Here is a 22,622-nt window from a genome sequence, read left to right on the forward strand (position 1 = left end):
TAAAATAGACAGTGGAATTTTTTCAGAATTTGATGTTTGGAAAAAAAAAAAAGAAGAATCAAGATCAACTTCCCTTTGCGACGTTAGTTATGCAACAGTGACAAGTGTCATTGAGACAACGCTGTGTTCTGACGCTCGAAAAGAAGGAAACCAAACATGGTCACATGGACGGATTTGGTTTTTCTCTGAATTGTTGTTCCTCCCTGTGACCTTAAATGAGCTTCCTTCCGTGTTTGATAACAGCAAGTTGCTTTAATTCAATTTACATTTTGGATAAACTGATTATATCTGACATTTGAAATATTTTAAGCTTATTGTATCAACAGTCGTGGAGCTAAATAAGCAAAGTTAGCTGATATATTGTGCTATATGCTAACACTAAAATAGAATTATATTATATTTCCTTGCCTTAAGTCGCTGTGTGCTAACGTTATAGCACAGTAAGGGTCCAACGCTTGAATGGCAGATTGAGCTTGTTAGTCAGCTTGCAGCGTAAACATCAACTAGGCAAGAAGTAACTGGAGGTATAAAGTATTGGACAGGCTTGTGCCATTTTCATATGCATATGTGTACATATAGTATGTTTATCAGTTGTAAGCAATTTGTATGATCTCTGTAGATTTAACAAGAAAATGAATCGGAAACTGTGGCTGATCACCTAATTTTCAGTTGATCAGTGTCAGCAGAAAGCCCGCCCCCCCCTTCTTCATGCAGCAGTTTGTGTAGTGAATTGTAGTCAGGAGCAACTTTAATCCAAAGGGCCACAGGCTTGATTAACCACATTGAACTGCAACATAAATAAAAATGATTGCTGTGCAGTTTCACACATTATGCACTCCATACTCTTTGTTTACACACAAATAGAAGGTCAGTTGACCATAATATACCCCCTTCTCATACATTTTGTAGGATCTTTAATCAAAATGCATAAAAATTAATTTTATTGCAACCCAATTGTGCCGATTGTTTTTGTGAAACGGATGTCTGGAGTACTAAACAAAGATGATTCTGTGAGTAGAGGAAAGAAACATGAATGTGTGGACCAATGCCCTGTCTATTGCATAATCTCAATAGCGGGCTAATGAGACTAGGCCAAAGCAGACCGATGCCCTATTGCATAATCGCAATAGCGGACTGACTAATGAGACTAGGCCAAACCAGGCGAGCTGCCATTTGGCCTTCAATGCCGCTTAACAATAAATGACTGCTCAAGCATAAACACTGTGACAGAAGTGAATGCACTCAGCTGAGTACAGATGTATTTGTATCAACGATGATAAACACATGACAGGCTAGGCCCTAACAAGTTGATGACCTGCTGAGTTTGGCTATTTGTGTTGTGTAAATAGTGTGAACACAGAGCTAGCTTTGACGGAAACATTACATAACTTGCTTGATTGTCTGATTATTAGAACGGCTGGTTATGTAACAACACGGGGACGTTCAAATGTATGCAGAAATTCTCAACTCAATATAACTGAAAAAGTTGGAATAAATTCATTTTTTGTAAGTAAATAGTCCAACTGAAATACAGTATTGTATAACAACGTGAGCAATCAATTTGCAAAAAGCTGTGTTTCAGTGTAAACTTGCTAGTTATCTGTATGAATGATTAATATATTGGGAAATTGTATCTAACGTAACTTAACACGGCCTTTCCAAACTAATACGTTACGACACTTGCATCACTTTCTGGTTGCGGTTGCCATGTTTCACTTCCTGGTTACGGTTGCTAGGGTAGCGTGTTGCTTCTGCCGTCCTCGCACCTTCACACGAGCTAAAAGCGCAGAAAGCGTAATTGGAGCGTCAATTGACTTTTTTTTTTTTGGTTTGTTTGTTTGTTTTGTTATTGTTGTTGCAACAATGCATTTTGTTTCACATAGTCAGAACGCGACGAACGGGACCTACACGTTCTCCAGTCGGCCCAGGACTGTTGAGAACCGCTCCAAATACAGAGAAAAGTCGACGGAAAAGACAGAAAAGTATGGCAACTTCCAAAAAACGCAAACTTTTACGCTCACTTTTGCTGGCATTGATAACATTTTATGTTGAAAAAAGACAAAAAAATAGTAAATATTATACTCAACCATAAATTGCTCATAAACGCTGTCAATTTTGTGTTAATTTAAGCGTCTCTAAATGATCTTTAATTGCTCTTTTGTCGACAGGGCGCAAAGTACTTATGGAAACATCATGTATGATCGCCGTGTTATCAGGGGAAACACTTACGCCCAACGCTTCCTATCAACTGTAGGTATTTAGATTATTTTTTGACTTATAAACAGGGATGAGCACAATAATTTAGTTCTCAAATGAGCACCAGAGTTTGTTTGGTGCTCGTTTTTTCCCCTGAACTCATGGATGACACACCGTCAACTAGGAGTGTGAATTGGCTAGTACCTGACGATTCGATCCGTATCACGATTCATAGGTCACGATTCGATTCGATACGATTAATCCCGATATGAATTTACATGTCGATTGTTGCGATTTTTTTACTCAAATTTAGAAAATACTATTCAGTAAACTTGTACATGTACACTGTAAGATTTGTATGAAAATGTATTATTTATTGATCTGAAACTTCAGTCTTATAAATGTAAGCTATTGTATTTAACAAACAGGTTGTAACATTTTTCATGTTTGAACAGCGTTGAAATAAAATATTAAGGCTTAATGTTCCATTAATATAACATTCTTCCATGCTTAAGGTGTGAAAGTTAGACGTTTTGTTGAATATTTTTCCATCAAAAATGGATGTAAAAAAAAAATCGATTCGGCTGCCTATTGAATCGATTCGAGAATTGCGTGCTGTAGTATCGCGATATATTGCCGAATCGATTTTTTTTAACACCCCTACCGTCAACACCACCTGTGGTCCTCATGCAGCGTTCTTATTTCCTGCACAGTGGAGGGAAGAGATGAATTTGGCCCGGTAATTATTTATCAACATTCTTATTTCCTTTTCAAATGTACAGATGGTACAAGAAGACCTCGCCGAAATGCAAAAACTGCAAGAGATGAGGAGAAGGGCCATAGCTCATAAAAAGAAGACCAAAGCGCAGCTACGATCTGCCACTCCAGAGGCCGTCCAAGGCAGACAACACAACGTGGTCCAAACGGGTGAGTTGTTTTCCAATCAACTTTGGAGGGTGTTTGTTATTGTTATGAGAGTCAACGTTTGCTTCTTTTTCAGACCTGTATCTGGAAGAGTTGAGCTACAACATAGAGGTTTCAGATATTGAGTGCCAGACCGATCCTTTCCTGGACAGACCAGCGACGCCGCTTTTTATACCCGCAAAATTGGGCAAAGATGTCGCAACACAAATAGAGGAGGGTGAGGTAGGCAGCGATAATTTCGGGGATGAACAATTTTTTTCAGTCGAAAATTAAACAAAAACTGAAATAGAAGCCATTCATTGAGAGTATAACGATAACTAAAATTGACAATTTCGTCAGTGATTAAAACGAAAATGGAAACAACACAGTGACGATAATTCACACAATGAAACCAAAATGAAGCGTCCGGTTGATTGTTTTCCGCAGTTGTTCGACTTTGACAGAGAGGTGCAGCCCTTGCTGGAGGTCCTGGTGGGGAAGACCATTGAGCAGTCTCTGCTGGAGGTGATGGAGGAGGAGGAGCTTGCCTGCCTGAGGGCCCAGCAGAGGGCCTTCCAGGAACTCCGCAATGCCGAGTTGGCTGAGGTGCAGCGGCTGCAGGAGCGCGAGAGGCGCCACCGAGAGGAAAAGGTATGTAATTGATGATTTGATGCACAATTTTAGAGTTTTCTGTGATATTCCCGATCTGAGCCACAAAAAAATGTCTTTCTGGCTGGTATTCGTAAATCTATCTTTCTCCAGGAGCGCCGTATTGCCCAACAGAGCGAAGCACTTCAGATGGAAAAGGAGACTGTGGACAAGATTGCAGCGCGGGCCTACACCCAGAAATACTTGGCTGACCTTGTCCCGACAGTTTTTAAATCCCTCAGGATCCAAGGTTTCTTCTGTGACCCAGTGGAGAAAGGTGGGGGGAACACCAGCAGCAATGAACTCACATTGTATGGAAGCTTCTGAAAATGTTGTGTACTTCTGATTTTCAGATATTGAGACAAACTTTTTGCCATGGCTGATGACTGAGGTGAACAACAAATTAGAAAAGAGAAATGCTGCAAGGCAGCTTTTGGACAGTAAGTTTGAAAAGCGTCACCATAAGAATTCAGGTCCCTTACAACATTTTAGCGTTTACACTGCCACCTAGTGGATGTATTTTAAATGTCACAGATAACATTTTGCAATGAGTGTAGATTTAATCATTTACCTTTTTTTTTTTTTCTATTGCAGCACTCATCCATGATGTGGCCCGGAAAAAACTGTCACTCTATACACAATTGGAGTCACGTCCAGAGAAGTAGATGTTAACAGTAACACCACCACCAACAACAAAAACAGACTAAATAATTCACATGTATTTCTTTGCGTCACTGTTTGTTACATGTACGCCTGTTAATTGACTTAATGATTAGTAACAGTAAACATGGCAAAGTCATGCCTTTTACCATACTGACACCCAATCTAATGCATGCACAGTCGCTAAATGTTTTCTTGGATTGTGTGCACTCATGTCACTTTAAAAGGATTGCAATGATCTTTACTTTTACTCAGTTTCATTCATTTTAAGTGTTTTTTTGAATAGCATCACTCCATAAACTGGTGAAGTTGGCTCACCTTTCCTGTTTAATTGAGGGAAATTTCATGTTGTTCTTGTTGTCTACCTAAAGCGGTGTACAGTATACGCATTATTGATTTTTAAATGAGACATGAAGCACTAAATAAATAAATAATCTCTCGAACCAGATGTTTGTTGTAGTACCAAGATTGACCTGAGAGAGGCAGCATGTTGCCATTGGGCATCCAGACTGTTGGAAAATAAAGAAATAATAATAGTTGATTTACATGATGTTCATTTAAGGTAGTATACTGTTCTGTACTAGTTTTGTGATTCCTTTGGCTTTACTTTCTTTCGAAACATAGGAACGAACATGAGAATTATAGGCGAGAAAAAAAAAAAAAATATATATATCCATCCATCCATTTTCTTGACCGCTTATTCCTGACAAGGGTCGCGGGGGCTGCTGGCGCCTATCTCAGCTGGCTCTGGGCAGTAGGCGGGGGACACCCTGGACTGGTTGCCAGCCCAATCGCAGGGCACACAGAGACGAACAACCATCCACACTCACACGCACACCTAGGGACAATTTATATCAAATGCCATTTTCACTTTCCCTTAAAAAATTGCAACACATACTATAAATATATTATGATACATGAAAGTCATGCCTACCTATGTTGTCAACCAACACACGAAGCAGGTACTTGAATAATAAAAATACAAGATTTGTATAGAATATGTAAATGTCCAGCGCCTGTAATTACTAAAGAAGACTACAAAGGACCGATTCTGGCTTGTTTATTGAAAGTCCGAGAAATGTAGCCTAGTGACGTCATACAGACGTTTGAATGACGGCAAGTTACTTTTTGTTCGAGTATCGCTCGTAATAAAGAAAAAATAATATTGGAATGAGGCGAAAATAGGCGTGGACGTCTTGACCGTGCTCATCCGGTGAAGGCAGGCGCTTTCACAAAAAATTAAAAATGTATCACTCAAAAACTACACAGCTTCCTGTGTGTATAGTTTAAATACCACATTAAAAGTAATGGAAGCCGGACCTACAATGCAGATTGTCCAGAATCGTTCATTTGGTGAACAAAAACAGGTAAGAGCTAATATTTTATATTATTGTTGTATACGTACATATTTATTAGATATTGAGGAAAACGTCAGACATTAGTGTTTTACTCATATTTTGAAAGGAAATCCTTGTCGTTTCCTGCGCTACTTTTACGTGGCTGCTGCTAGCTTGTCAGTCGTGGAACTCATTCAATGTCGACTGTCACCTGCAGGAGTGCCAAGCGGCTTCCTTCAGACGGCTTCCAGTAACACCCAAGTGGCTTAAACTTCTTTCTCCTCCTCCTGCTCGCGCTTCACGAATATACTGTGACTACACGGGGTCTGACTAATATCATCTCCTTCTCGGGTAAAAGGCGGTAAAAGGACACAAAATGCCGAAAGCGGTAAGTTACAAGAGTGTATATGTATATTGTTGCAGTTTTATTCATTTTACCTGATGCGTTATTTCCCACAGGTAAAAAGGATAATAAACTAAATGTAACGTGTTAGAGTTTAAAAAATGTATATATTTAATAATTTTGTGAAGATTAGCTTTTGAAGTGAATGTAGCGGACTGATTAATAATAATTATTTTTACTATTTTAGCTATATTAATTGAATATACAGGTGTGCAGTATTAATTTTTGATATGTCCTTGCTAAGTAAAAAGGGGTGAGAAATTTTTGGTTAAAAATATATATCTTCGCAGTAATTCATCATATACTATTAGTCTGTGTTTCAGGGATGCCAATACTTTAGTGTCTGTTTGCTTCCATACACTAGTATTGAATTATTATGGCAAATGTTTCCATTCAAAGGCAAGCCACTCAAAATCACTTGTCCTCATAGCCATGGATGGGAGTGTCCCACTAGTCTTGAGTTGATTATGTGTGCATTAAATATGGGAGATCTTTGATGAATAAAAACTCAATTTGATAAGGTCATAATGAATTCAAGCAAGCAGCAAAGCCACATCACATGAGAATTTAATAGGATTGGTAGAAAACATTCTTTTGGTTGCTTGAAAGTGTTTTTATTTTTTGTGTGTGTGTGTGTGTGCATCCTTGAGGCAGTTTGTACCTGTACGCAGTTACTTTTGTGGTGCTGGATTTCAAATGTACAATTCCATGCCAAACTCTGAGTGGAGGTAAAAGAAAGCTCACAAAGTTCTCCCGTGTTTTCTAACAGATCAGGTTTTGCTCCTGACTAGCTTGCCCCACCCCGGCCTGCTATTACACCCTGTGCAGTCAAACATCAGTTTGGAAACTTTTTGCTGGCATTTGGAACAACGTCTTGTTCATTTTCTTACATGGAAACTGAGTTATATAGTATTTCCATGAAGTCAAATCCATACATGGGAGCTTTTTATTTAGACAGTTTACTTGCTTAATAACACTAAGTGAAAATGTTCTATTTTCCTTGTAGTTGCTTTATTATTCCAGTCAAAAGGTGGTTACAAAACCATCTGTGTGTTGTACTGTTCTTGACAAGAGGTTGTGGTCATCTCTATGAAGTATGTTGATGCTTTGTTTAGAATGGCCTTCAGGTTTTTGTGTGCGTTGCTGTGGTAGTGATGTCATAACTTGAGTCGGTTTTTATTCACAATACTGTCTCATTGTTTACTTTTGAAGCAGTCGTGACCTCAATGCAACACGTAAGACGTCATAGCTATTGATTTGGCCAACATTCTAAAAAAAACAAAAAACAAAAACAAAAAAAACAAACATCTGTACAGGTTGCTATTGTGTTGCATGAAAATAAATCATATTTTATGACAAGACGTTTGCGGACAATGTTTGCCATACATGTGACTCACCATTGCAAATGACTCATTTAAATATTGAAGTGTATGCCTTGGTGAATGCTTGGTAACCAGGCATGGGTCGTTATTAGATTTTGATGGTACGATAACAGCAATAATAAAAATTATCGCAGTATCATGGTATTAAAATTACAGCCCCTAAATTACATTTTAAAAAAAAAAAGGTGAATAAAAACAGAAAAAAATAAGAAAATCTTTGGGACAGTTTCAATAAACAAATGCTATCAATCTTTCTTTCTTTGAGTTCTTCTTAGTAAGTACAATGTCCCATCATTGGTAAGCTATTTTTTAAAGCAGACCTGTGGGCGACTCATGTTGTCCTTGGGGCAAACTAGTAACCACTGGCACCATTTGATTGTATTTTTTTTAGGACATTGAGCAATAATTATAACAAAACACATCAGTAGGTGGATTTCCGTCAACCTATTTTTGTTCATTTTCAAGAATTGTGAAAAATACACCTGAATGGAAACGCAAAAATAAGTTTTTACATTTGGAAGGGGTGGATTTTTCAGGGTATCAATAAAAGGAAAATGCTAATTTTGGCCATTCAAACATATTTTGTGTCATATAATGTAATCTCCTGTCGCAGTCCTCCTCTCAATATTTGCAAAATAATAAATAGAACGGATGAATTGTGTTATGGGGTTACAAATGTGAACTTTGACCTGAATAAGGCTGCGGATTTGAAGGTCTATGCCCATTTACACGTTTTCTTTACCGTTCTGAAAGGCCTCCGTTTATCCCGACTTCCTGTTGGGCGACCTACTCCGAGATCGCATATCATTCAATCACTTTGTGGTTTCCACCTTCTTGTCCTGGCCAGCGCACTCGCTCGCATATTCCATTGGCTGCTGTGGCTGTGTTTTGCTAGGTGCTTCCATCAGTAAATGCTGTAAATGCAAATACAGCACTTAGGCTTCGAGGTATGAGACGTTCTCCCTCATTACAGAGTGCCTCTTTTTTGAGTTTGGGAGCAGTTGAGGTACAGACTCTAGCTCAAAGCGTTCTTTGTCTCGTTATTGAGTAGAGGCTGTATTTCACCACCTTTTTGTTTTTTTGCCTTTTAGCTGTGACTCAAAACCAGGATATAAAGTTCTGCCTGAGTGAGAGTGTTCCAAGCCATGTTTTGAGAGTTCCATCACATTAGGCAAAAGTTTCCAAACTTTTCTCTCTAATCATCCCTGGCAGCTTCGAGTCTGCTGCTCCCCTGCAGTCTCTCGGCTAACATGATGATGATGATGATGAGACGCTGTGATTGGATTTGCTGTCCTTGCAAGATGTAAGCCGGTTAGTTGATTGGAAGTGGGCGGGGTCGCAGCTTTGGCTTAGATGTCTCGTTCCGACGTTTACAATGGATTGGAGATGAAGGATGCTGCCGAAGTGTTCTGTTAGCAGCTCGTTTCCGGCCTCTGCATCGTCTTTGTATACATTTCAGTGAGTGGTAATAAGCTTTGTAAACAATGTTTTCATCCTTTTTTCTCATGATACATACTGCAAAAGGCTCTTGGGATGGGGATTTGATTACATTTGCTTGATTTATTTTGAGCATTTAATAACAAATAATTGTACTTTTTAAATACAGTGCTACATTGATGAACATTTCTCTAATATATCAGTTCAATTAATTACAGTTCATTTCCATGGGGACTAGTCATGGGCCCAATTTAACTCGTTCATTCCCAGCCATTTTCACAGAAGCAGTCCCCCTTTGCCCCCGGCATTTTTACTGAATTTGGACTGATTTTGCAAAGCCCACAGAATATTATGTTCTATTGCTATCAAAACTTGGAACCTACCAAAAGAAAGATTAGCGTATCTTCTTCCATCATGAAAAAAAAGTATATTTTTATCTGTTTCAATTTTGCAGCAATTAACATTAGAATATAGCTAAGTTTCATCATTATTCACAAATCTTTAAAACTGTGGGGTGCAAAGCTTGTTGCAACATGGCCCTGGTTGATATCATATACTGCCACCTGCTGGCCATTTGTGTAATTACTACCACTGCTTCAACCATTCTCTTCAGTTCAGAGGCTGCATCAAAGCCTTCTGCATAACAAACAAACCAAAAAAAAACAACGTATAAATACGTCTTTGGGACACAGGTAAGATTTGAAATAGAACGTATTCATCTGTTTTTGGGAGTTGAATTCTGATGGTATGATAACCGTCAGCAAAAATATCATGGTATTAAATTATTTATCTAAAATTACTTTTTTTTTTTTTAAATATACATCTGGGTAAATAAAAGCTGCATTTTATTTTAAACAAAATATAGAATATTTAGTACAGAACAAACACCTATCATGTTAAGTTCAAATGAATGAATGAATGAATGAATAAAAAAATAAATAAATAAATAAATAAATAAATAAATAAATAAATAAATAAATAAATAAATAAATGTTAACATTCTTATTCTGTTTAAATTCATCACTGGTGAGCTCTTTTTAGAACAGACCTATAGGCTACTTATGTCGACCTTGGCGCTAACTAGTACCCTTTGACCTTTTTTTTTTTTTTTTTTTTTTAAAGGACAATTTTAGGGCACATTGATCAGAGCAAAAGGGCATCTGAGTTTGCGGTATCTCGTCATGCGCCCTCCCTCCTCCTCCTCCATTACGCGCTGACAAAGAGAAAAGAAAGTTAATTGGATTCAATTGTGGTAACTTCCAAGAGATGGCTTGCTTACTCAGCTGCGCAAGCAACCAATCATATCTTGCGCTGCTTAGAAATCCCCTCTAAAAAGAAAAGCGAGAGCTCATTAGCAGTAGTCATGCAACAGATCACAAAAGTCACACATTGGATCATATTTAACATATAACTAATAAAACTTTGCATTCATTTAATTCTCAAACACTTTTACCCATTAAATTAAAATAAATAAATAAATAAATAAATAAAAACAACTCAAAGCTGTTTAGGATTTAGGAACACAACTTTTAAGTGCAATATTGGTCAGGATATATTCTTATTTTCTACATGCTCCATGGAGATGTGTGCCGTATCATGCAATGATGTCGTAATTAACTAACGGTTTCTTAGCATGCTAAATTACCAGCAATCCGAAACGTCAAAAGGGTAAAGTTAAGCTAGCCTACCAAGGCTAGTTTACTTGAATAATCCCCTTTCTTTAAATGGATCCAGTTGTTTAGCCCCTGTTACTGTTTCACTAGCTAAATGAATTTCATTTCCAATATCATTTTTATTTTGTGTTCTTCCCACAGGTCAACATTAACGTCAACGCCTTGGACTCTGAGCTGGAGTTTGCCGTGTTGCCAAGCGCTTATGGCAAAGTTGTCTTTGACCAGGTACGCCGCACGCCATCTCGGCTTAAAAGTACTGAATGCATTACTCATTGTACAGAATTCCTGTAAGAACGCTCCACCTGCTCACTGTTTAGGAAATGAAACAATAAGAGAGTCCGAAAGCTGAACGGGATTGTCTTTTGAGTAGTGAGTCATTTATCAGACAATGATCTCATTTTTTTTTTTTTTTTTTTTTTTTTTTTTTTTATGGCGCCATTCTTCCTCCTCAAATTTATAATCTTATGTTGTTGGTTGACATGTCACAATTGAGTAAACTGAAATCAAGTCGGACGCCAGAATGAAAAACATTTTTGTTTATAAAATAAGATTCTGAAAAGAACAAATTGCTGCACTCAAACATCATTTTTGTTTTTATTTAAAACAGATTTAATCTACAAGTGGTCGAAATTCTAAAGATGAGATCCCCCAAACCTGGATGACATTGTCATTAAGGTGAACTCGTTTGGTGCCGTGTGACAGCACCGCAGGAAGAAGGCCATTGTTTTGGCCGCTTCCTGTCAAACTCGTTTTTCGATAGCTAGTGTCGCCAATTTCTATATATGTTGCGGTTGCGTGTCAGGGGAACAACCCTTCGTCTGTGTCGAGAACACGTCGATCAAATCAAATCCCAATTCTCGAAATTTCTGCGATGGTTGTTTGGTCAGTCTGCATAATATTTTTTGGCAGAGTAGCGATGGAATTAACAGTTGTAGGCGATGACTTGCTGTCGGATGGGTGTGCCACAAATGATGACTGTGATTTTTTTAGATCAGTTGTGCCAAGCATTTATGAGGGCAACCTACCAAGAAAACTAGGGCAAATGCAATTAAAGTAATTAACAAAGTAGTACGGTACATTTTCAGAATAGCGATTGCAGCAGAAAGAGAAATATGAAATCAACATGACTGTGAGAGGCTAAAAGGCTCCGCTGCCCAACACTAATATTCCTCAGAAATTGTGTGCTTCAAAAAGTTGAAACATCAAATATGTTTTAAAATGTTAAAATTGAAGATTAAAGTACACATTTTTCACAGAAACGTATGCAAAACTGAGTCAGTTTCTGGGCAGATTAATGTCTCACACAAGCAAAAATAAGCTCACGAGTCTTCTTCACCTGAAGACTTCCGCCCATTTCCCCGCCACTCTTATAAGGTGCTCCCCCTAGCGGCCCGCCAAGTAATTGCTCTATAAGTAATGAACAATGGAGCCATTATAGTGGCTGTATAATAACTACAAATATTGCGATACTTGCGTAGGCGTATTGCTAATCTATCGGGAGACGAAATATCACAATTTATCGCAATATCGACATATTGTCACACTTCTACTATTGACCCATCTGACAGGTTGCCATAGCAACGAAGTGGAGGGGACGCAGAGCGCTTGTAGTGTTTGACATCATTGTGAGGCTGTTTACTACTCCGGACTTCCCCTTCCTTGCAAGCGCGTTAAGCGGTTTCCTTTCTTTCTTTCTTACTTTCTTTTTTATTTTTTTTATTTTTTATTATTATTTTTTTAACGACCATATGTCAATAGCTACGGCCGAGCACGGAAGTGTTTCGAGCTGATCACACTGAGACGCATCCTGTTCAAATCGGATATAAAACTACCTCCCGCATGTGGTTCCAATCCGTCCCGCAAAAATCGGATTTCAGGTGCTTTGTTCAAACTACAAAGGATCCATCCGCTTTCAATCTGGATGGATTTGGTCTGGCAGTCTGAACGCAGCCTCAATGACAGATTGGTTCATGTAGCTGCACCTTTTGTATGTATAAGCAGCTTGAATGTATTCTTAAGTAGCTGCATTGACCGAAGCCAACTGGCTGCCGAGCAACAGCCGTAAGCTCATTTCTTCCGAGAGTGTGTCAGTCCTTTGTGACAACCGTTGATCATAGACGGAGCATCTGTCATACCACAGATGAGCACCTGCCACTCCCCTACACACCCTGCAGCTCATCTCATTTAACCTTGAGCGACAGTGTCAAAAAAAAAAGAAAAGAAAACTAAATCACAATTCAAACTCATTGACCTGCCCTGTTATGCTCATTTGCGTTTTGAGATACAATTGGTAAAGTCGTCCAAACCTATTCGTAACATTTTATCCTTGTCATGCCATATTGGTAAAATGTAGGCCAAATGCTAAAAACATAGCCTTTGGCCTACATTTTACCAATACGTTGGAACAACTTTACCAGCATGTTCGAACAATTTTGCGGTGTTTGTACGACTTTATCAACACGTTCAAACAACTTTGCAGTATGTTCGAATGACTTTTCAGCAGGGCTGGACTGTCCATCTGACATACATGGCAGATGCTCGGTGGGCTGGTGTCCTTTGGGGCTTCAATTATTATTTGACTCCATTTTACCAGACCACAATTTTATCCATTTACAATATTGAGATCAAAGTGAAGCAATAAACATCACTGGTAGAAGCTATTTGGTAGCCAATCGCAGTCCGGAATCAGGCTGGGCTGGGAGGTAGGCCGTCAAAAGTCAAAATGCCGATTATTTGTGCCAGTCCAGTCCTGCTTTTCAGTAGGTTACAATGTCTTTCGCCATGTTTCCATTTGCGGTGCATTTGTACGACTTTATCAATACGTTCAAACAACTTAGCAGTACGTTCGAATGACTTTTCAGTAGATTGCAATGTCTTTACCCACATTTCCGAACGACTTTATTTACACTTTCAAACAACTTCGCAATGCGTAATATAATAAAAAAATACATTTAAATGAAATCAAAACAACTAAATATAAATAAATAAACTTTTTCTTTAAGTAATTAGAACATGTTGATAAAGTCAAAGTTGTTCGCATGTTTTGGTAAAGTTCAAATGTACTGTACTTTTTTTATTTTGCCGAATGTTACTTTAGCTTGAACTTTATTATTATTTTTTAATAATGCAGTACAATTTATTGTATTTAACTTTGAAGTACAAAACAGTTCTTTTAGAACTGTTTGTTTTAAGCATTTATTTAGGTGTAATTTTTATAACATTTTCGGCCACGGGACCTTTTATTTTTCGTGATTGTTGTTGAACTACAGTAAATACAATACCATTCAAAACCACTCCCCCGCGTTGACTATTTTATACGGTGCCACAAAAAGAGTTTGATTTGAATTTCAGCCTTGCTGGCTTGAGGCTTATCTTCAGGCACAGACTGTGGTGGACTGCCTTTGTGTCGATACATACTTCACCCAGGCAACTAAGCAGGACACCCGGTGAATGGGTGGCGAAAGTGGCATGCTCCAATAAATAAATCAATAAATCAATAAATACATACATAAACAATAAATAATTCTCCTGGGAATCATTAAAGAATGTTTTTTTTTTTTTGAAAATATAGAATATTTGGTACAAAAAAACATGGATTGTTAGGTATAAATAAATAAATAAATAAATAAATAAATAAATAATTCTCCTGGGAATCATTAAAGAATGTTTTTTCTTTTAATATAGAATATTTGGTACAAAAGAAACATGCATTTTTAGATATAAATAAATAAATAAATAAATAAATAATTCTCCTGGGAATCATTAAAGAATGTTTTTTTTTTTGAAAATATAGAATATTTGGTACAAAAGAAACATGCATTTTTAGATATAAATAAATAAATAAATAAATAAATAATTCTCCTGGGAATAATTAAAGAATGTTTTTTTTTTTTGAAAATGTAGAATATTTGGTACAAAAAAAAACATGTATTGTTAGGTATAAATAAATAAATAAATAAATAAATAAATAAATAAATAATTGTCCTGGGAATCATTAAAGAATGTTTTTTCTTTTAATATAGAATATTTGGTACAAAAGAAACATGCATTTTTAGATATAAATAAATAAATAAATAAATAAATAAATAAATAAATAAAAAAATAAACAATAAATAATTCTCCTGGGAATCATTGAAGAATTTTTTTTTCTTTCTGAAAATATAGAATATTTGGTACAAAAGAAACATGGATTGTTAGGTATAAATAAATAAATAAATAAATAAATAAATAAATAAATAATTCTCCTGGGAATCATTAAAGAATGTTTTTTCTTTTAATATAGAATATTTGGTACAAAAGAAACATGCATTTTTAGATATAAATAAATAAATAAATAAATAATTCTCCTGGGAATCATTAAAGAATGTTTAAAAAAAAAAATATATATATATATATATATAGAATATTTGGTACAAAAGAAACATGGATTGTTAGGTATAAAAAATAAATAAATAAATAAATAAATAACATTATTCTTCTGTTTTAATTCCTCTTAGTAAGTTACAGTGTCCCATCTATGCTGACCTATTTTTAGAACAGATCTGTGGGCTTGTGCTTGACTAACTAGTTCCTGCTCGCATTTTTATTTATTTATTTTTTTAGGCACATTAATCAGAGCAAAACGGCGTCTGTGTTTCCGGTGTCTCGTTCGTCTTGCTCCCTCCCTCCCTCCTCCGTTATGTGCCAAAAAGGATAAATATTAAAACACTTTCTCACAATCACTTTTAGAACATTCCTAGAAAATCACAATGCTGTGGATGTTTACAACTGCTGACTTGTTTCTCCGAAGTTTATAAAAAAATATTGTTTATGCCATTGCTATTTTGAAAATGTTAATCCTATTCAGAGTAATTACTCTTTTATTTTTAATCCGTAGGTGGTGAAAACAATTGGCTTACGTGAGGTCTGGTACTTTGGACTCCAGTATATGGATGGAAAAGACTATTTAACCTGGCTCAAACTGGAAAAAAAGGTGAGACATGTTTAAAATACAATCACTAGATGGAATGGATTTTGAAGTCAAATTCATTCAAACAATAGAAGAATGTTGGCTCGATGATGCAATGTTTCCCTTTCAGTCAATCAGTAGCAACCATCATATGCACTATAAGCACTCCATTGATATTCTCTATTGTGGTAAGCGCCCCCTCCTGCAAAAGAGCAAATAGCTATAACATACCTCGTTGGTTTCTGTGTTTACTTGTTGCATAAGGGTATTGTGTGTTCAGCTGGAGTGTAAACTCTTATTGAACCAGAACCGCTTTCTGTTGTATTGTCAACATTGCTAAACTCCACGCCGCTGGATTCCCGGAGTTGCTCATAATCCGGTCTAATCTGTAAATCAGATGAATGAAGTCTGGCACATGATAGAAGTACTCTGCAACGGATTTTTCTTTTTTAACCAACTTTGAAGTGTTTATTCGTTCATATTTATTTTGTTTTACTCTGTTTGAGTTGACCTCCCCTCCACCCAAAAACAGATGCGCAGGTGTCAGGCAACGACCAATCACAGCTCACCTATTTTATGAAGCTGAGCTGTGATTGGTTGTTCCCTGAGTCCTGAACAACTGTGACGTCATTTCCACTTCTTCAGTCAACAGCAAGTGGCAAAATGGATAAAAACGGATGGATTTTTCTGCGTAACTCATATTCCACAAATGTAATATTAATCAGAATGTCATGTTAAGACTAGTGTGGTCACATATAATATATTATGGTCAAGAAATGTTTAAGGTGTAACAGCCACACTAGCGTGGTTTATTTTTGTTGCAATTACGTTAAAAGAAGTTGCTGCACCCCTTGACACAAGCAACATCTCACCAAACAGTACAGTGAGACCCGACTCACAATCTTAAAGGGATATTTTACTTATTTAGCCATTTTTGGCAGTCAAGCATTAATATTTTGTGTATAATAAATTTGATATTTTCATTATTTTTCATGTACAATTAGTACCTTTAAAAACACATTTTGCAACTTGCTGTTGACTGAAAATGACATCACAAGTGCTCAGGTAACCAATCACAGCTCAGCTTGTGAATGTCACTTGACCAAACCCAGAAAACAGGTAAAAGGTACTAATTGTACATGAAAAATTATGAAAGTATCAAATTAATTACAGACAAAATATTAACTTTTTATTGCTATAATGGGCTAAATAAGTGAAGTATCTCTTTAATTTTGTTCTGTGACCGTGCTCACAACTCAAATCACTCAGAACTCAAATTAATTTTCCCAACTGACACAAATTGAAATACAATTAATAATCCATTCTAGTGCCCCCATAAAAAATGTGGTTTTGGGTAAGTAATTTATTTAATTATTATTTATTTTTAAATTTATTTTCTACTTACATTATTTATTATTATTTATATTGTTGTTTTTTATTAATTAATTTATTTTATTTTTAGTTATTTATTTCAACCACAAAACAGATACATTAAGTTTATTTATTATTATTATTATTATTATTATTATTATTATTATTATTATTATTATTATTATTATTATTATTATTATTATTTAAATGTATTTATTTATTTAATATTCATTTTTATGTATTGGTTATTGATACTAGTGTTGTTCCGATACTGCATTAAAACAGTGGTATCGGTATCGGCGACTACTCACAAGTAACATACCAATATCATTAATTCCAACGCTAATATAGGACTTTGGATGCAGCATCTTGTCTCTTGTTCGTGCATGACATTCACTAATATGTGACATGCTCACTGTATGCCGATCTAAGATATCCTATTGGCCCTTGAACGCTCTGAACCAATGGCAGGACAGCTTTTCATGTTGAGGGAAAAAAAACCTTAGGTATTGGTATCGGCATCGGTATCGGCCGATACTGCAGGTATCGGAATCGGTATCGGGGGCCAAAAAACGGTATCGGAACAACACTAATTGATACTATTGAATTATTATTTGTATGTATTTATATATTTATGTATTTATTTCAACAACAAACCCGATAAATGTCTCGCTTTAAGTGCGTTTGCAATTTCTTTTCAGGTGTCCCAACAGGATGTGAGGAAAGACAACCCGCTGTACTTTAAGTTTCGGGCCAAGTACTTTCCCGAGGAAGTGAACGAGGAGCTCATTCAGGAGGCCACGCAGAAGCTCTTCTTCATGCAAGTGAAAGACAGCATCCTGAGCGACCAGGTTTACTGCCCGCCCGAAACGGCAGTGCTGCTGGCGTCGTACTCTGTTCAAGCCAAGTATGGAGACTATGACAAACACACCCACCGGCCGGGATACCTCCTTTCTGAGCGTCTGTTGCCTCGCAGGTGAGGAGGTGGGAAAAGTGTGTTGATTTGTGTCAGGCACTGAATCTGTCAGCTTTGGTAGGTCATGTGACTGTTTGTTTTTGTTGTATTCTGACAATACTTGGATTTCAGATCAAAAGATGAAAAATACATTACAGTACATAACAATTCGAATTGTTGTATTGGCTGTGCCCGAATGTTTGCACAATACTCAAATGTCTTCAGTACGCAACAAAAACAAAAGAATTGACCTTGCCGTTCCAATACTTTTGGAGGCGACTGTATATACAGTAACACTAGTAACAGTACTCAAAATTACGCACTGAGCCAGTAGGGCCACTAGTCTGGTTGAACCTGCCTCTGAGGAAATGATGATGTCCTCCTTGGCAACCAAAGAAACAAAAGAGAAAGGTTATGTATGAATCATGGTTTCTGCGCTGTTATCTTAGTTTCCGAGTAGCACCTTTGATAAGGTCGAATCATTAAGAAGCCACTGTCATCAGCTATCCGTTTTGACAAAGCAGGCTAACTTAATGTAGCCAGCTGAGCTACTTTCACTCATGACTATCCAAAGAAGCATACTTTCAATCCTGAGGTGACGTAATGCTGCACGGCTCCCGCAGAGTGAAGGAAGTTGTCAGATAGTTGAGTGTTTGAGACAGTGAATGGATTTTGTTCAACAGCTATTTTCAACACTTTAATATTTGGGCATGCAAGGTTTTAACTTGTGCTTCTATGTTTCCATCTTTAGAGTGTTGGATCAGCACAAGTTATCACAGGAACAGTGGGAGGAGAGGATTCAGGTGTGGCACGAGGAGCACCGCGGGATGTTGAAGTGAGTCCGTGCGCGCTTTATATGCACTCTAAATACAGTTGGGTCAAAAGGGGACTGACCCAACTTCTTGGGTAAATGAATTGGGTTGTTTTGTGGATTATTTATTCATGTGACCCAACTTTATGGGTTAAATGAATTGTTTTTCATTTAACTGAATTGGGTTATTCATTTAACCCGTAAAGTTAAATTAGTTGGGTTATTCATTTAACTGTCATTGGGTTAATCATTTAACCTGTAAATTTAAATTAATTGTGTTGTTCATTTAACTGAATTGGGTTATTCATTTAACCCGTAAAGTTAAATGAATTGGGTTATTCATTTATCTGTTGTTGAGATATTCATTTAACCCATAAAGTTGTGTCAAGAATAATCCACAAAACAACCAAATTTTGGGTTATTCATTTGACCCAACTTTTTGGGTCAAATGAATAACCCGACAACGGTTACATGAATAACCCAAAAATTGTGTCAAATGAATTACCTGGGAAAAAAAGAAAAAAAAACAAAAAAAAACATTTTGGGGTAATTATATATAAAGCAATGTTTCTCAATTCCGGTTCTCAGGCCCCCTAGCCAGCCTGTTTTCCATGTCTCCCAATTCCCAATGCAGCTGATTCCAATGACAGCTAATCAGCCAGCTCTGGAGAAGCCTGATAACGATCCTCACCTGCGTTGCAATTGGGAGACATGGAAAACAGGCTGGATAGGGGGCCTGAGGACTGGAATTGAGAAACACTGCTATAAATCAACCTAAATTATTGACATGAATAACCCAAAAAGTTGGGTCCGTCCCTTTCCGACCCATGTTAGTGTGATTTTTGACCCAGCTGTATTTAGACTGTGCGTGAATCGTCATACGGTGCCACGTGTGCGCTAAACTTGAGGCGGTTTCTCACAGGGAGGACGCCATGTTGGAGTATCTGAAGATCGCTCAGGACCTGGAGATGTATGGCGTCAATTACTTCGACATCAAGAATAAGAAGGGAACGCTGCTGTGGCTGGGAGTGGATGCGTTGGGACTGAACATTTATGAGAAGGATGACAAGTAAGATGAAACGACGACTTGAAATGAGTCTGTTCTTTTTCAAACCCGCAGTTGGTCACAGAAATAACAATGTGTACCACATGTATAAAATATATACATGTATTAAATGTAAATATGTTTTTTGCTCAACTCACGTCACTTTACCGCAATTTAATCCCCATGGCAACACTAAATATGAGCGACAAACCAGTCATGCTTTATGTACGCCTTGCGATCAACAGGGAGAAACCTCTCCTCTGCGACGACCTCTGCCGTAACCATGGTTACGCCAACAGGTTTTTCAAGCTGCGCGGCACCTAAGAATGTGAGGCTTACCTACAGCAGCGTCTTTCCGATGAGGGCGGGCGGCCCACAAAGCAGAGATGATTTGCCTGTTGACGTCTTATGCCTCATTCATTTTTACCTTTCGCCGGAATTAAAACTTACATTTACCAATTAATAAGCAAACTTAATGACGCAATGCTCTGTCATAACATCCGCATTGCTGTCTCAATTCCACAAGCGTGTGTCAGCGAGAGCAATTAAGTGAAATTCCAGTTTAGGCAGTGTACTTTTCAAACGGGAGTTTCACCACGAGGTACGCGTCGATCTTATTACAACACAGTGATTGTTGCGCCCTGCAAGTGAGACTGGCACAAGACAACATTAGTCGGCCACACCTTGAAATAATCCCACAATTGTATTTATAACTAAGCGGGAGGAGGGATTTGTTGTCGTGGACTGATGGACGTGTCAAATTTTCCTGTTAGTTTCCAGGCCAGTGGTGTCAAACATTTTAATTTGGGGGCCACTGTTATATTATAAATATTATAAAATATTTTCCATGTATTATTCTCTTACTGAGAGTAATCTGAAATTTCTTTAAGGATCATTGTGCAGTTTGTCACTTTTTTACTCATGACTGCCACCTCTGGCTCAAAGTGTAACTGCAGCATCTGTATTAAGCCCAACTCACACTGACTGCGGAACGGCTGTTTTCCGTACGGCGGCCGTACGGACGCCGCAAGGACTGCAATTCACACCGCATGCATTGCGTGTCCGGAAATCTACTCCCGACAGACCACGAGATCACGTGGGGTTCACTCTGGCGAGTTGAGTTCACCCAAATACAACTGTGCATATAGAGTCCTATTTGTAAACAATAGCCACGCTTGCCTGTTGTTACATTGATATGCTTTTTGGACATTATTTCTGGGACTTCTACCATGGCTGTTCTCCATGGGTAAGTATGTTTTGTATTTAAATAGTGTCATTTTGTCATGTTTAATTTATTCTGAGCTCATTTTTTGTCTTAAATGTCCGACTGATGTGATGCAAAACGAGTTCGCAAACGGTTTTATTTTGAAATATACCGGATTTACCTTAATGCGAGATGCTCGATTTCCTGTCCGGCTCGTGTAATTTCTTCAGTTTCATGAAAATCCGCATGCGGAGTCCGGAAAAAATAGAACGCTCGCGGAAACCTTCCACATCGTCACAGTCGTTCCGCACCGCAGACGCACCGCACCGAAGCTGGTGTGAATTGACACGTAGACTTGAATGTGTTCAATCCTTACGGCCGCCGTACGGAGAACGCGCCGCAGCTGTTCCGCAGTCAGTGTGAATTGGGCTTTAGGCTCGTTGCTCGTTCATGCTCGATCTTAAAATGACAGCCACAGTTGACAAACGAAAACATGACTTCAAATGAGGCAAAAAAAAAACAAAAAAAACCTCTCCTAAGAAACTGTGGAGTGTGCGGGGATCCGGTGGTTTTCAGTGCGCCTTCCAGTGGTCAAAATTAGCCACCACATTTAATTTGAATAAAAAACTGCAGGTTTTGTTTTGTCCTCACGGGCCACATTGGATCACCTGACGGGCCGGTTCTGGCCCGCATTCCTTATGTTTGACACACCAGTACGAGACCGTATTTCGCTGTTGTAATGTATCCATCCATGTTCTTGTGTTTTGCTCCACCAGACTGACCCCAAAAATCGGCTTCCCCTGGAGTGAAATTAAAAACGTTTCTTTCAACGACAAAAAGTTCACCATCAAGTCCATCGACAAAAAATCACCAGTGAGTAATTCTTTTCATTTTTAAATGGATTTGTAAAACATGATTTGTACCTGCTTTAAAATTGCATTTTTAATTTTTTTTTTTTTTTTTACAAATTCATACTAAATTATCTCAAAAGCAGATTCCGTGGTAGTCATTTGTTCACTATTTCCCCTACCATCTCTTCTCGACCAGGACTTTGTGTTCTATTCCCCGCGACTGCGCTTAAACAAGCGCATCCTCCAGCTGTGCATGGGCAACCACGAGCTCTACATGAACCGACGCAAGCCGGACTCCATCGAGGTGCAGCAGATGAAGATGCAGGCGAGAGAGGAGAAGATGCATAGGCAGAAGGAGAAGTATGTGGATGTTATTGTGATTGCATTGTAGTTTCCATAACACTTTGTTGACCAGCCGTAGCAAATCAGATGAGTGAGAACATTGTCCTCATTAGACCCTTGTGAGGAGTAAGCAGTTAAGAAAATGGATGAATAATAATAATAATAATAATAATAATAATAAATACTGTGAAATTGATTTAAAAATGTTTTAAAGATCGTAATGAAAGGTATGAGGGGCAAAAGCAAAAAGTTTTCAACCTGGAGCTGATTTTATTTGGGTGCAGCATAACAGCTGAATGCTGCCTCACCATGTTTGCTTTGCATAGCGCTTATCCCAGCGAACTTTGTGTGATAGGTGGTGTACACCCTTGATTGGCCAATAGCAGGGCACAAAAAGGCAAAACATTCACACTTATGAGAAATTTAGAGCTCTTTGTACCAATTTGCTCAAAAATA

At 37.7% G+C, this 22,622-nt stretch overlaps 2 protein-coding genes across 3 annotated transcripts in view; both read left to right on the forward strand.

The window, feature by feature from the left end:
• Positions 1-1,697: 1,697 nt before the first annotated feature.
• On the forward strand, positions 1,698-4,912 carry rsph3 (radial spoke head 3). The gene is made up of 8 exons (XM_077510210.1): positions 1,698-1,982; positions 2,169-2,250; positions 2,979-3,123; positions 3,197-3,342; positions 3,547-3,750; positions 3,862-4,024; positions 4,101-4,187; positions 4,342-4,912. Exons 1-8 carry the CDS (start codon positions 1,708-1,710, stop codon positions 4,410-4,412), a joined length of 1,173 nt encoding a protein of 390 aa, XP_077366336.1. The 5' UTR covers positions 1,698-1,707; the 3' UTR covers positions 4,413-4,912.
• A 698-nt stretch (positions 4,913-5,610) lies between these two features.
• Positions 5,611-22,622, forward strand: part of ezrb (ezrin b) — a 35,822-nt gene continuing 18,810 nt past the window's right edge. Inside the window, exons 1-9 of one of the 2 annotated variants that reach the window (XM_077510200.1) lie at positions 5,629-5,774; positions 5,962-6,132; positions 10,781-10,864; positions 15,516-15,611; positions 17,660-17,934; positions 18,665-18,748; positions 19,647-19,793; positions 21,750-21,846; positions 22,021-22,184. In XM_077510200.1, the coding sequence (XP_077366326.1) occupies positions 6,121-6,132; positions 10,781-10,864; positions 15,516-15,611; positions 17,660-17,934; positions 18,665-18,748; positions 19,647-19,793; positions 21,750-21,846; positions 22,021-22,184 (959 nt within the window). In that variant the 5' untranslated portion in view covers positions 5,629-5,774; positions 5,962-6,120. Of the gene's footprint in view, positions 5,775-5,961; positions 6,133-10,780; positions 10,865-15,515; positions 15,612-17,659; positions 17,935-18,664; positions 18,749-19,646; positions 19,794-21,749; positions 21,847-22,020; positions 22,185-22,622 lie in introns of both variants that reach the window. The other variant, XM_077510199.1, reaches the window with a different exon arrangement.

Source organism: Festucalex cinctus, chromosome 21 (genome assembly GCF_051991245.1).
Source record: "Festucalex cinctus isolate MCC-2025b chromosome 21, RoL_Fcin_1.0, whole genome shotgun sequence".
In the NCBI taxonomy this organism is placed as follows: domain Eukaryota; kingdom Metazoa; phylum Chordata; class Actinopteri; order Syngnathiformes; family Syngnathidae; genus Festucalex; species Festucalex cinctus.